The sequence below is a fragment of the Anticarsia gemmatalis genome, chromosome 21 (genome assembly GCF_050436995.1).
Source record: "Anticarsia gemmatalis isolate Benzon Research Colony breed Stoneville strain chromosome 21, ilAntGemm2 primary, whole genome shotgun sequence".
In the NCBI taxonomy this organism is placed as follows: domain Eukaryota; kingdom Metazoa; phylum Arthropoda; class Insecta; order Lepidoptera; family Erebidae; genus Anticarsia; species Anticarsia gemmatalis.
In genome coordinates, this window is record NC_134765.1 from 4,235,027 (window position 1) to 4,250,064 (window position 15,038).

The window sequence follows — 15,038 nt, forward strand, 5'->3', positions numbered from 1 at the left end:
CTATTGTCCATCACTGTCACACCATGTGTTGTGGGTTCGAATCCCATCGCTAGTTTACCTTTCTAAAGTGTCACATGACCAGCCACATAATCAAACAGTCATAAATACACGCATGATCCGTAGACAATGTTTTAGTCTCTGCTTAGCCCCAACAGATCAAGGTAGCGTATCCTTAGCAATAACAATTTCAGCCACTCATATTATGTGCGAGACAATAAATTCTGAATAGAATGAACGATTATCTTCCGAAGCCATTCCTTGAGTCCTTCATTATTAAGAAGTACTATCAAGTTGTTAAATTGAATCTAGCTATTGATCAAATCAGAAATATTTAAACAATCCAATCATACCAGTCTCTAATCTGTGTGTCTTTTTACATTCTCACTTTGGGCACTTATACCATTACAGTGCCGGCGCGGGTATTCACCCAGCTACCACATCAATTATACACTTCCGTGCAAAATAATTGGTTGTTACGAGACTATTATAATGTGTATCTTCACGCCGGCTATTATAGAGGCTAGCGGCTTTCTTGAAGGTTAGAGAAAAAAAAGTTTGCAGTAATAATGGTAAGGGAAGGGAAGTTGCGTGGTTCTTAATGTACGCTGTCATGTCGATGATATTATTTATTGAGCACCTGTGAGTTGCTATATGAATGTACGTGTAGTATGTAGTATTATCTACTACTGTACTATCTAGCATCGCGATCGTGTTTTCAAAATGTAATTCTAGATAAAATAAAAAAAATTCGAAAGAAAGTAAAAAATTGTTATTGAAGTGACCAAGTTTCCCGTCTCACTACAAACCAAATCAAAATAATTTCTGCTATAAGGTTCAAACGCATATTAATTTATTTATTTTACCATGACTGTAAGAGATAACTTAACTTCAGATTTTGACTAACAATTATCGCAGCCTTGTATCTTTTATAACTCTGTTTTAATGTCACTAGAGGTACTAAACGCTCTACAAATAAATAAAATAAATATATTTTATCGGAAAAATCAACGCAAAATAATGTAGAGAAAATTATACCATACAAATAATTTATCACACATAACGAACTCTACAATTACCTCACACTTCTCAATCCTTATCATTTAATGCTCTATGACGAAAACTTGCTCCCGCGCATCCTAATTTCGTAGAGTCTGTCTCTCTTATATCGGTGTTAACAAATAGAGATAACGATATTTAGATAGTTCCTCTCCGTTTTATTGTTTAGTGTAGATAAAGTCACTTGGTAGAGTTGTTGGTTAGTTTTTAAAATGTAGAGTCTACCTTTTTTTGTAACGCGTTTAATTGGTAATGGATAAGATAAGATATAAGTAATTATTTTTTTAATTCTAATTATTTTATTTCAGAGAGCTACTGAACTTCAATTTAGCATTATTTTTTTACTGAGCGGTGACGTTTTGACTCGGGAAACCAACCCGATAGTTAATAATTGCTAGTTTTTACGACTGTCAACCAATGATACGATTACAGTTTGAAATAAATATTAAATTCGCACATAAAAAAATAAGAGCCTTATTAAATAGAAAAAATATCTTTACTCAAATAATTTAACATTCGTATGACCCAATTATAAAATTCCTTTGTAAAAATACTTACGAAATAAAATCTTCAAAAGACTGTTTGAAAATGTCCAATCAGATACCCAACAGATTATCTTTAATGAAATGCTAATGAGGCAAAATTTAAAATTAATAGGGCCATCAGTGATTCATAGAGACGCCGATTAATATACCGTTTATCAAAGTCCGTATTAATATATGAATTAATTATATAAATGTAGAGCCTAAATATTGTATGATTAACTCTCCATCATATTTTACAATATTAAAAGGATGACGTTTATTTAAAACCGCATAAATAATAATATACTTTCTAATATTATTAACAACCAAGATTGGATACTTAAGGAAAGCTCTACATCCTAATTGCATAGATATAATTTCAATGATAAAGATCTTAACGGGATTCCCAACAATAAAGACGCTTAATAGCTTCCTTGCGGCATTATAATACAAGGGATCATGTGAAAGACTCTATCATGTAGGTAGAGATATCTCTACATTAAGCCCTTATCCGAAATTTTATCTTAATCTCCTATTAAGAGATCATTCCATTCGATTAACTTAGAACACAAGTACAGTACAAAACAGGTCAATCAATTTCATATAGACCATCAATAACATTAACCTTACGATTAAAACCGTAAAACCGTAAAAATTGCCGGCCTTGTTTCGATTCGTGAATTCTAGTGATGTATATGTCGATATTCGGAAGGTTATCGATATCGGTGTGTTTACAACGAGACTCGTCGGGCCAGTCGGTTGGCTTCGATCGCGCGCGACGCACGTACGCTGCGTCTGCGCACCGTTCGTTAACCCCGCACGATCTGTCATAGTGACGTTTCGTAACATCAATTGTAACACAATATCGGTGATATTTGGCGTCAGCGAAAGTTTTTCAGTGTTTTTATAAAACATTTTGTATAGATTTATAGTGGAATTCTGTGATTGGATCAACTTCGCGGGTTTTTTGTGTGATAGTGATGTGATTATTGTTTGTGTGTGTTGTGTAGTTATGCTGTCATGTATTAATGTATGCTGCTGATATGTCTACTATAATAAGTGAACTACAATGGCTTCACGGCGACGATTTGTTTGCTCTATCATGGCAAAATGGTATGTTTGTTTGTTGTACAAAACAATGCGTTTGTTAGTGTTCTAGCTCTCTTTTTTGATACAATTTTCCTAAGACGTACATGAATGAAGACTTAAAATCAGCTGTTACGCTCTATAAATTCAAGTTACTTTGGACGAAGAAAAATATTCAAACTGCGGAGTGTTTTATGAGCGGCTCTACATAACCTTGTCTCGTATAATTGCCTATGACAACATAGAGACTATAATCTTAGTTACTGTTAAGGCTTCATATCAATGAAATAAAAGATTTTTCCTTGACACTCTTTTACACATTTGTACTCTACATTTTCTAAATGAAACCTTATTTCAGTGGTTCAGTGTAAATTCAAGATTGATTTAAACTTTCTGTAATAACAAAACTCTTCATCATTTGACACAAAACTAATTAGCTCTACCATCCAAAATTTTGCGTCTACATTAAATTTACTAAGTACAGATTAAGCCATCTGGGTTTAACTTACTCAAATTAAGACTTTACAACTCTACATCAGCTTGAAATCCAATTTAATTTATGCTCGGCATACATTGAAGACCTTGTTCAAAGGCGAATTAATTATTTCTCTATATTTAACGTGAATACGAAAATATTTGAACAACTTTATTATTCGTCCTTAAGTCTCTTGATAATATCAAACCGGTCGTAATGTGGATAATCTTTTTGTCTCTACATTTTTTTGTTGTAAGCAAAAAGTAAGTTGATGTTTAATGGTATTAAAAATATCCATTACATAATGAATTAAGTTAGAGTCAGCTGTTGGATGTAACTTGTTTAGCGAAGGAAATATTTAACTTAATAACAGCCAAGTAACCAGATGATAGAGTGTAAATAAATAATAAAAATAGAGCCAATATTTTCCTCTCGTAAATCAGCTTGTTTTTTTCACGCAGAAAAACATTTAGAATAAATTATCTTTCAACGGAAAATAAACTCGCAAAAAAATAAGTTCATGTATTAAATGCCAGGTTTTATTTATGATGTATTATTTCTCTACTATTTTCATGTGACGATGAACACAACGGTACATAATGATGATGATAGTGTGTTTTGGAATAATATTATAGCGACTCTACCAAACATTAAAGTTAAGTATTACGTTTACAGTCTAATTCAACTTTATAGTTATAGAGAGTAGACTCTACATAATTTAAACATTCTAAAATTATACTTTTACTGCAAGAAAAGTAGAACTCTAGTGTGTTTTAGTTCATGAAACAATAAAATTAAAATTGCCTATTTGCATCTAGGTTTATTTCGCATTTTATTGTCTAGTATAATTTTATTGTATTACAAATACGTTTTTTAAATATCTCTCACATATTTTTTGTAGAAAAACGTGTAACTTTTACTCTACCATATTGTTTACTTTATACTTAACATAGCTCTGCTAATAGAGAATACGATATCGATATTTTTGTTACTTCCGATTCCGGAAAGGACCTTTTAGAGGCTCAAAGATACGTTTATACAATCTTTTTAGTAAAATAAATATGATTTTTGAGCAACAGCTCACATAACAATATATAAAGATTTATACTACTGGCTGATATATCAATGTAAACTTTAAAGTATGAACTCTATCTTTGTATTTCTAAGTTTGTTGCTAATATAAATAAATTTACTAAGGTTGTTATCGACTCTAATACCTTTATTAAATATATTATATTAATAGCACATATTTCGATTCGCTCTATAAGTAGTTTAATGCTCTCTAAGAGTTGTACATTTAAATACACGAATAATTGTAAAGATGAAACGTTATAACAAGCATCATATTTATCTCATACAACCGCAAACATTATTAAACTTCGATACACAATACTGGAAAACAAGAAAAAAGTACATAGCGGAATTCCTCTGCACAATTCCAAAAACCCCGTACCAAGAGACTTTAGCGACACATCACTGTGACTCTATATTATCAATGAAGAAAATCTTGAAATAATATTTAAGCTAATATATTTTTATTACGTAAGTACTAGACTACTACACGGTTAAAATTTTCAGTTATGTAATACAACAATTATATTTTTATATGGAAAAAATAGTGTAACAAAGAAATTCATAAAAAAAATCTAGACTTCCTTGTACCACCAGCACATATATTAACCTTAATAAATGCAAGTAGTTTTTTTTGTTACATATTGTATAAGAAATTATTATCACATGCATAAAAGGTGAAGGAAAACATCGCAAGGAAACCTTGTCTGCATAACAATTCTTGACGGAATGCAAAGTCTCAATATTAGGCCTAACCTTCTCATTCCAATATAAGATCCTTACTAAGCAGGAGCTAGATACGACACGTGTTAAATTCATTAATTGTTTGTGAACTACCGTTTCGATCGTGACAATTTGATTGAATATCGTGGTACAGAGGCGATCTCGCAGTAGCGGACAAGTAGGAAATAGCCAAGGCAAGCTGGATTCTTGCGGCCGTCTGTTGGTTTAAAGGCTTTGCTTTAAGGCTTCATTACGGAGACGATTCAAAGGCTAATTGTATAGTTTTGGTGGAGATAATGTAAGTAAATTGAATTAGCAAATAATAAAAGTATATTGTTTGTTTTAAATTTTTTTATTACCAGTGCGATGTTTGCGACCAGTTTATTTCATTTAAAATAAACGGTAGATTTTACGTTATTGTACTAAGAATATAAAATAGTTTCTAAAAGTGTCAATACAATATTTAAAAGTCAATCCTATCGTCATTTATCGCGTAATAGTGAGATCGTCACTTAGTACTACAAGAAGTTATAGATTCGATAACTAATAGAAGAATGATAACACAAATGTAAAAAGGTTAAGGTTTGGTTGTTGTCAGTATAGTTATAAAAGTCCTCCTAACCCAAAATTGTTGTCTTAAATGTAAGGGCAAATCAGCTGTTAGATATTATTTGCCTTTGTAATTACATCACTCTCTATTTCAATAATATGAGCACAATAGAAACTCAATATTTTATTTGAACTTGTAATATGAGATTTTGAATCACAAAGTAATGATAGTTTGATAAAAAATAATAAAGGTTGGATTAAAACTATTGTGTGGCAACGACCCTTAAATATTTAAAGGGTAGATAAAGGTTTAGGGATTGTCTAATAGTTTAGTTTTTAAAGGTCTTAATTTTTTTATGCTTACTTTTTAAAGTTTTTAGCGTTCTTTATACTATATTTTTTCACCAACTGCTGTATTATTGTAAATTTATAAGACGTATTCCTGCATTATTCGACGGATCGAGTTTAAGATTAACTTGCATTAGCTCATTGGATCTCACTGATGTTTAAAAGCTGTTGCTGCCCAATAATTATATTTAATGTCAGAAATAACTGTATCTCATAACACCTAGATCTATAATAAACAGACTATATAATAAAAATACCCATTTTATGTAATTACTTGGTAATTTACAGCTATCTAAAAGTATTATTTAATTCGATATAATAAAATACGGCGGCACACTTGTCTGAATTCCATTGATAAAAGCGATGACACCCACCGCAGTATCGTGGGCTGTGACATTTCTATATTTGACACACTATTCTTAGATATTTGTGTAAAGTTTATTGAAATAAAGTATTTTGTTATAAACGTTTGATCTGTGAAAAATATAATAATAATATAGGTATCAGTATTAATTAACAGGTATAAAATAGCACTTTTGTTTTCACATGATATTAATAAGTCAAAAAAATGTGACGTTAAAATTTATTTTGATATATTTTATTTAATACTGTGAAATTGGCCGATTTCGGTATAAAGTCACCATTAAACTAAATAAAAAAAAAGTCAAACCTTCTTGGGAATTCCCCATTCAAGAATAAATTCTGAAAATAAATTAAGGCAGTGGTTGGGCTGTTCGTTAACGTTTCAAAATTTGGTTTATAAGTGGGATCTTGACTGAGAGACACTGCAGCTGTGGGGATTTTATGCTCGAATGTCTCTATTCTATGATCAGAGTGATCCACAATTAGACTACTGACACTGACAGACGTTAAACTAACTTTTTTTTTTATTATGTCTAGTAAAAACTTCAATACTAAACCTGTATACAAACATGCACGATAAACCATGTATTGTGTTTACTATGCAAAGTGTAGACACATGACATCACCATCACGCGATTGGGCGTGGCTATCATTATGTAGGTGAATAGCCAAAATATTTAGATTTTTTGTCTGGTTTTTTATCGAGCTTATTAAGTTAGGTCGTTGGTGTAGACTGGAGTTTGTAGGTGCAAATATAAAATACAATGTATAGTGGTAAAAAACAGATGTTAAATTATTGAGATAAGTGGGTCTTGTAGAGTTCTGTTTGTTTGTTGTCGTTAATACCATTAAATCAAGTACAGTAGCTTCAATTTTCAGCGTGTGGCTTTATTAGGAATAAGCAAAAACATACGATTTAATAATAATACCCATTACTGCCTCACAGCTGAGCAAGGATCTCCTCCCACTGTGAGGGAGGTGACCCTAGAATCTGTGCGCTTTATTTCCATCATATTTGCTAGGTACTTAATTACGCAAAAATAGGCTAATGTGAAATTTGGCACAAGATATAATTAAAAACCTATTTCAAGACGGGATACGATATCCTAGGAAACATTCGCAAGGAATAAACTTACTCAAATAAAAATATAGTTTTCTTTTGGGTCATTATAACTCTTACAAACTAATATATTCCAATATCTCACAACTAAAAGCCAGTACAATTTCCCCACATCTGGCAAGCCATTAGACGACGTAATTCAACCACATGTCAAGATGCAATCAATCTAACACATTGCCTTAAACACTTATACACTAATAAATAACATTTAGGAATCTTACCACTGCTCTTAATCAATCAATACAAAATGTCATGGTCACAAAACTGGTTTTCGAATTAGCTAATAAGTTAGCACATTGTGACGTCATTGTTTGCTTTAAAAGAACAATATGCAACATTAATAATATGATTAGTGAGTATATCTTTTCTTAATAAACTTTATAACTGATTGAGGCTTCCCGGGTCGTAAAAATTTGCTTTGGGGTTTTATTTCTACACCTAACACCTAACCTAGAAAATTAAGCAAGAATTTATTTTACACTAGCTGACCCGCGCAACTTCGCTTGCGCCACATAAGAGAATCATAATTTTCCCCGTTTTTGTAACATTTTTCACTAGTACTCTCCTATTGGTCGTAGCGTGATGATTTATAGCCTGTAGCCTTTCTCGATGAATGGGCTATCTAACACTGAAAGAATTTTTCAAATCGGACCAGTAGTTTCCGAGATTACCGCGTTCAAACCAACAAACAAAAACAAACTCCTCAGCTTTGTATTTATTAGTATAGATGCAGGCTAAGTGTAAATCTTCCTTATGATAAATGTAGGTACCTACTTCATTCTATATCGCAATAATTATTTATTCATGAAAACATAACAAACTAGCTGATAAAATGAGCTTTTGTAATAACATAAGTAAAAGTAAAAATGTATATTTATAGTCAGACTAAATGATTCACTTGATTAAAACACGATTCTTTGGTTGGCTTTTAACTGATAATGTTTCCATTCAATTCTAATGAACTCATTGATTATACACTTAATTTATTCGGCACCATCATCGACTATTTAAAAACGACTATATTCTTCAAATGTCCATACAAACACATGTTTCTACAGTCTTCATTACTCAGAACTTATGGAGTATTACATTTACGACATTAAGGTACTTGCTTACTTGGATAATACGATCATATATTATGGTCGCGATATAGACTAATTAAAAATTGAAATCTTTTTATTGCAATATTTAGTAAAAGATTGTTTGGAAGAAAATTTATGGATTTTTATGTTCTTTTATATTGCCTGCGCTTTTCATATAGAACATTTCAGGGACCAAATTAACATAAAGCAAGTAATATCTTAACTTCCTTTACAAATTAGGTATAAACTTTAAACCATAATTATTAAACTTATTTTACAACAACAGTAATAGGCTCTGTTATATAACTGCTCCAAAAGTGTGTACATGGTCTTCAAGGCTCCTGGTAAATGTCCACTTCAAGTACCACCAATAAAATTTAATGGAATTAACCTGAAAGAAGTTCAACAGTTTAAATATCTTGGACATTATGTTACTGGGAATCTTGACGACCAGGTAGACATTGAAAGGGAACGCAGAGCAATGGCAGTAAGGAGTAATATGCTGGCTCGTAGATTTGCTCGGTGTAGTAATGAAGCGAAAATAACACTATTCAAAGCTTACTGCCAAACTTTCTACACGAGCAGTCTATGGGTCAGATATACTCAGAGGACATATAATGCTTTGAGAGTCCAATACAACAATGGATTCAGGATGCTGTTGGGTCTGCCCCGCTTCTGTAGTGCCTCCAGCATGTTTGCTGAAGCGAGAGTTGATGGCTTTCATGCCATTTTACGTAAACGGGTTGCCTCTTTATTGAGAAGAGTGCGGGACAGCACCAATAGCATCTTGAAGGTCATTGCTGAAAAATATGATTCAGATGTAATGAAAGCATTCATGCGTGTGTTAATAAGATAGTTTTTGTAATGACCTAGGTTAAGTTTTTCTATTACTTCTCAATGTAATTGTACTCTGTATGGACTTGGTCTGAAATAAATATATTATTATTATATTATTATTGTTATTAAACAATATTACAAAGTATTTCCGTATTGATGTTTCATCGATTGATTTATTTGACCACCATTAATCTATACAAACTCAAGTTCAAAAAGTCAAAGGTTACTTTTTCAAAGCAAACTTCACATTATTACTTTGAAGATAAATACAGTTTATAATGTACAGGGTCCATCACAAGCGCGTAGATCCAGATAATTAAATACGTGTGTGTGCGAATGTGAACGAACTGAAATTATTATAAATATCTGCTAAGCTGCTAGCGTCTGCCGCTAATGACTGCTCTCATGTTTTGATCTTTCTTGTTCAACAGATCAAATAAGCATAAAACTTGTAATATACTTGTTTTAAACGATAAAGTGATATAAATTTTACAGTCTCGCTTTTATGCAGCCGGTAATTATTGCTGATTATCTTTAGCACGCAACAAACGATCACGAACAACTCAATCGAACGAGTGAGTTTATACCCTTTTAAAATAATACTCTGTATAGTGACTAATAACATTTTAAACTACAATAAATCGTAACTCGAAAATGGATTTCAAAGCCCACCCAAAGGTTATAGAAAGGGTTTACACGTGCAATGCTGTAACTACTTCTCACGGCACATTTAGACACTAGGCGGTCTAATCAAAGGAACGACCACACAATAAACGGAGCTTCGACGACACACCATAACCTCAAAACGACAAAGCCTTGATAGCTATAACACGTACTTAAAGCAAAATTAAACCTGAACGAAGCTCTTAAAATATAAACGGATTTATTTTAACTGCTGCCTAGTCTTACTGTTTTTACCACTAATGACCGGTAATGACCGATTTGATGTTTCCAGTATTGCGCTAAAGTATGCGTACGCGCTTTGAGGCCGTGCCTGTGAGGTCTAATAAATTATGCTTGTGGCCACTAAGGCGTAATCGCCGCGGTATTTTCGCTTAAGCTTGTGAAATTAAGCAATGCCGTGATAGATTTTGTGGGGTTATGCTTGCAAAATTAGTGTTGTGTTAGCGTAAATGATGAATGATGTGAAGTTTTGTACGCATACGTAATATTACTACTGTAGTTTTGACATAGTAGTGAACACGTCATATTGCTTTTTGACCTAACGTTGCAGTTCCGTACTTAGAAATTAATGTCAGAAAAAAAGTTTGAAATAAACCTCATTTTGTCGCATTTCTAGATTATTTTAATGTCTAATATTATACGGGAATAAACGGGAACATCTATTTCATCATAGATACTTTAAACTTTGTCGTTTTAAGCGAAATAGGATTACGTTTCTAACAAGTTGCTCCACTACAAATGAAACTGTCAAACACATTGCCATATACGGAATTCTACAAAAGTCCTTTGTTCCTGCTAAATAAATAAGACGTGAAAAACACCTGAATGTAGAACAAACACAAATATTAGTGGCGGGAAGTCATGACCCTTGAACCCGAGCTACCGTGTATGTGCGGTATGTGTGTCACAGGTTGCAAGTAACGTGTGTGTTTGTTGTTCCTTTGTCAGTTTTAGAAGAGAATATTCTATGACGTGAAGAAGTTGATAGAACAAATTTTGGAGCGTCTGAAATTTTAAGATTGTTTTTCGTTTCTTTTTATGGATAATAAATACCTATGCGTGAAATATGGTGTAATTCATAATCCGCTATTTTTATATTACGCTATTTTTGGTCGCCAAATGCCATATTCAAAATTATTACATAGATCAGAGTGCAAAGTGTCTATTTGAAGTTTGGTCTTTTTGGTTGAAAGATATAGTGTTATAGTTTCATCGTTTTGTGCTCATTGACTGACTTCTCAACATAATACATGATTTTGCATTCCGAAAAAAATTCTGTATGATAAATGCTTTTTTTCAGATATTCCTGGTCATATGTAGGTTTGTCTTCTGTAGTTTGGTTCTTTTCTTCGGACATTAAGTTTCTTCTTATGTAACTTCAGTCGACCATTTTAAACTAAACAAAGACTGATATATTCATTGAACAGTTAAATCCATAACAATGTACACCATTTATTTAACGTTAGCTTTTTATACGCCTAGTTAGTGAAGTTTTTGCTTGTCCGTGTTCACATTAGGACAGCTAGTGATTCATTCATGAATAATGGAAGACTTAAGCTTAAAATGATGTGGTAGTTTTTAGCGAGGGTCGATGGCTTCTTTTTGAATAATTATTATGAATCTGTCAAAAATAGATAGAATATTTTTTGACGCCGACTTTACGCGGAATGTTTTTGTGTGAACCTGTGATAACAATTTCTTTACTGTCCAGTGAAAAGTATCATGTCAATAATCATGGAAAATGTTTCATTCTTTTCAACGATGCTAAGTTCAGAAAGAAGTTCCACGTACAAAGTTGACTACGACATTGATTTTTATAAAGTCAGAGTTTTACCTGCCGGTTTTTTATCTGAAATTTTACTCCGGATTTGGAAAAGATTAAAAAAAAATCCAGATTAATTAAGGTCAGAGTTCAGTTAACAAAAAAGGACTCAGAGATTCGTGTAGACAGTTTCTGCAAACTGAAAACTTAATTTTAATTCACTAGACAAGCCAACCCAACCGTAAGACCTAGCTACAAAAACCGTTGTACAACTACACAATTTAAAATACACATATTAATTTGTACGTCTACAAATTCTGACATTAACATGAACAACTAGCAATTACTCGCTCGTTTAATTACAAGCTTCGGCCAAGGAAGTGATATCATACAAAACAGTTTTTGCATGACTGTTTGAATGATCTCTGTATTTTATCATACACAAATTATTGCCTTGGAAAGTTACTTCCTATTTGCTAAGGGAAATTTATTACTTCCTGTATGGAGTAAACCTGGATAAAACGGTTTGGTCGTAGACTACCAAATAGGCTCGATTTGTTTGACTGATAATATTCTATTGCATTGTTGTCGGATGATTCACGCATCCAAATAGGATAGTTATCGGGATGAGACTGCTAATTTGTTGTGTCATTTGATACTTGTAATTGGAAATTAAGGCAATTAGCCTACACGAAGGAGCGAAGTTAATTTTACATTTGTACCTAAAATAAATTATTTTACTTGCATTACGCAGTATGATACTTTTTCTGAACTATTTTACTGGCTGTACAGAATGTGTTAGAGTGACGATATATTTAATTTAATTTTCATACTTGTTAATAAACAAGGTAAACTTTACTTTCAATAGTTTTTAAGCTATTGATAAACTATTAAAGTTCATTTCACTGGTAAAGGCACCAGTGAAATGTACTCAAATTACTCAAAAAAAAAGATTAATATTTCTACAAAATCACCCAGTCGTATTAAACGAAACAAAGACTCATCACACAAGTCCCAAGTGAAATGATTTCTCAACAAAGATCCCTCACACGGAAGGAGCGGCACTTAGCGTTAAACATTACATAAGCTGTTATCAATCAAGCCAGAGGAATGCGACCCGTTGATAAATGTTGCATCTGCATGCTCCCATTTATTGTTGTGCTATATTACGTGTGGTGAGATTTTGAGAATGCTTTTGTTTTGAAGAACAAATGGGAGTTTTTAGGAGCCTTTTGTTGAATTAATAAGTTTTTTTAGAATTAAACCACATTTCTTTTTTTTACAAAAAAAAAAACAAATAGACTGTTTAATAAAGAAATCATATACTTACCTTGTTTTGATCATGAATTTGGGAGCTTCCGTGCAATTCTAAACATTTTATACATTCTTGCATAACCTATCTTTTGATTTTTTGCGGTAACAATGTTAATTAAATTACTATCAGATAGATGCTCTTGCCATCCACAGAATGGTTGACTACCGGATGGGCTTTAACTAGATATAATCACACAACTTTATATTTTTCCCCTGAGAAAATCAGGTGTATATCTAAAAGATTTTTCTAAAATACGAAAGTGCGTATACTAAATAAGATGCGTACAACTCAATAAAAAAAAACTTCAAGAAAAAAATACAACTTCAAAGTAACTTATTTACTATGTAGCGTAGCCGTTATCATTGCTTAGTTTTATCAAACAATATACACTTTCGTTGAGTTCATTGACCTGAATTAATTAGATAAACTTATTCTACTTGTTAAAATGTACGTTAGCCCAGTTTTTATGAGTCTTACAAGTTGATATATTTATGGTTCAAGATAATTGCTTTGTTGCAAGGTTTTATTTATTAAATAGTAGATACATAGTCTTAAACTGACTATTCGTTAGCTAATTGTAGTGGACTATCAATAACGAGGCCACGGGTTTGATTCCCGGATCGGGCAAAATGTAATTGTGACTGTTTTCTAAATTCGGTTAGAATATTATTAATAGTATCTCGAAGTGTTATAGAACCCGGTTGGTGGCTAAATGGTCGTCCTCTATTTCTTGGGACCAGTATTTTGGTAGTAAAACATATTTACATAATATCTCTGTCAACATATTTCGAATATAAGGTTATAGATATTTTATTTACGTACATACCTTCTTCTCCTAGGGGTAGGCAGAGACGAAAGAACACCACAAACAAATATTTTAATTTTGTTTATTTTTATAATATGGTTAAATACCTATACATAGTACTAAATGAAAACTTACAATTTTATAAAACTAATGAAAGTGAAATTATTTAATTACTTACGGAAGTTTTCTTTAATTGTATTTCACTCCAAAAACAAGTAGGTAGGTAATATACAACTTATCTCTTGTAGTAAAATATTCTTATTACCTAAAAATTCCAGTTTCATTGAACAATTTAGATTGCAACCAGTTTTTTGTGTGTGACATAAATAAGAACATGTTACCTACTATCTAGTAATCTCGTAGAAGAGGAAAGTTTGTTTGTATGTGAGGTGTTTACTCAGAAACTGCTTATCTGATTCTCGTGGAACTTTTACTTGAGATTAGTGTAGGTTGTAAATGTGTTTATGAATTTTTGGATGAAGTATGTGAAACAATATACTCGTATTTTAATTGTGTTGTGATTTTTTAAGTTTAAATATGTTTACTTTTGCTAACCAGTTTAATTCCTGAAAAACTATTTATTTTCTTAAGACAATGAACAACCCTGCAGACTAGAATTGTATCCCTCATTTAATTAAACACTTAAAATAAAGTGAACATTTGTATATTTTATACACTTTTTTTTCTAGCTGGCACGAAAGGCAGAAAAAAATGTTTAAATAAATCTACTGAAAAATCATTACACAAAACAGCACAGAAAGAAACATGGAAAATAATTATCAAACACCATTAAACAAAATAAACTTTTTCACGAACTACAAACTGAGCAAACATTACTTGGCATTAACTAGTAGATAACATAGTCATCGCTTCATTAAACACAAGTGGCACATGTAAGGTAATAATACGTGTAAGAACAGGTTTGCTTTGCTAATTTCCCTAAAGATGATTATCAGCCAAGTGTGTCATGAACAGATTCTATAGAAGTTTAGTTTTCCTACTTAAATGGAAAATCCATGTGGTTTAAGGATAACTGATAATTTGTTTAATTACCTATTCAATATTTGAAAGACCTATTTTGGAACTGTAAGAAGTTAATCTGAAATAGAAAAGGTTTTGTTACTTAGATGCAATGATATTTTAGTTATAATACGAGAATTAAATTAAACAAAAACTGCGCAAGGGAAAAAATATCCAAAATATTTTTTATGTTTTAAATTTCATCATCCAAAATTCAC

At 31.9% G+C, this 15,038-nt stretch overlaps 1 protein-coding gene across 3 annotated transcripts in view; it reads left to right on the forward strand.

Moving 5' to 3' along the window:
• cv-c (RhoGTPase activating protein) overlaps window positions 1-15,038 on the forward strand; it is a 298,529-nt gene that overhangs the window by 31,964 nt on the left and 251,527 nt on the right. The window contains exon 1 of one of the 3 annotated variants that reach the window (XM_076128415.1): window positions 2,350-2,693. The exons of the other annotated variants lie outside the window; for them this stretch is intronic. Coding sequence (XP_075984530.1) covers window positions 2,609-2,693 — 85 coding nt within the window. The 5' untranslated portion in view covers window positions 2,350-2,608. Of the gene's footprint in view, window positions 1-2,349; window positions 2,694-15,038 lie in introns of those variants that run through there. 3 annotated transcript variants of the gene reach the window in all.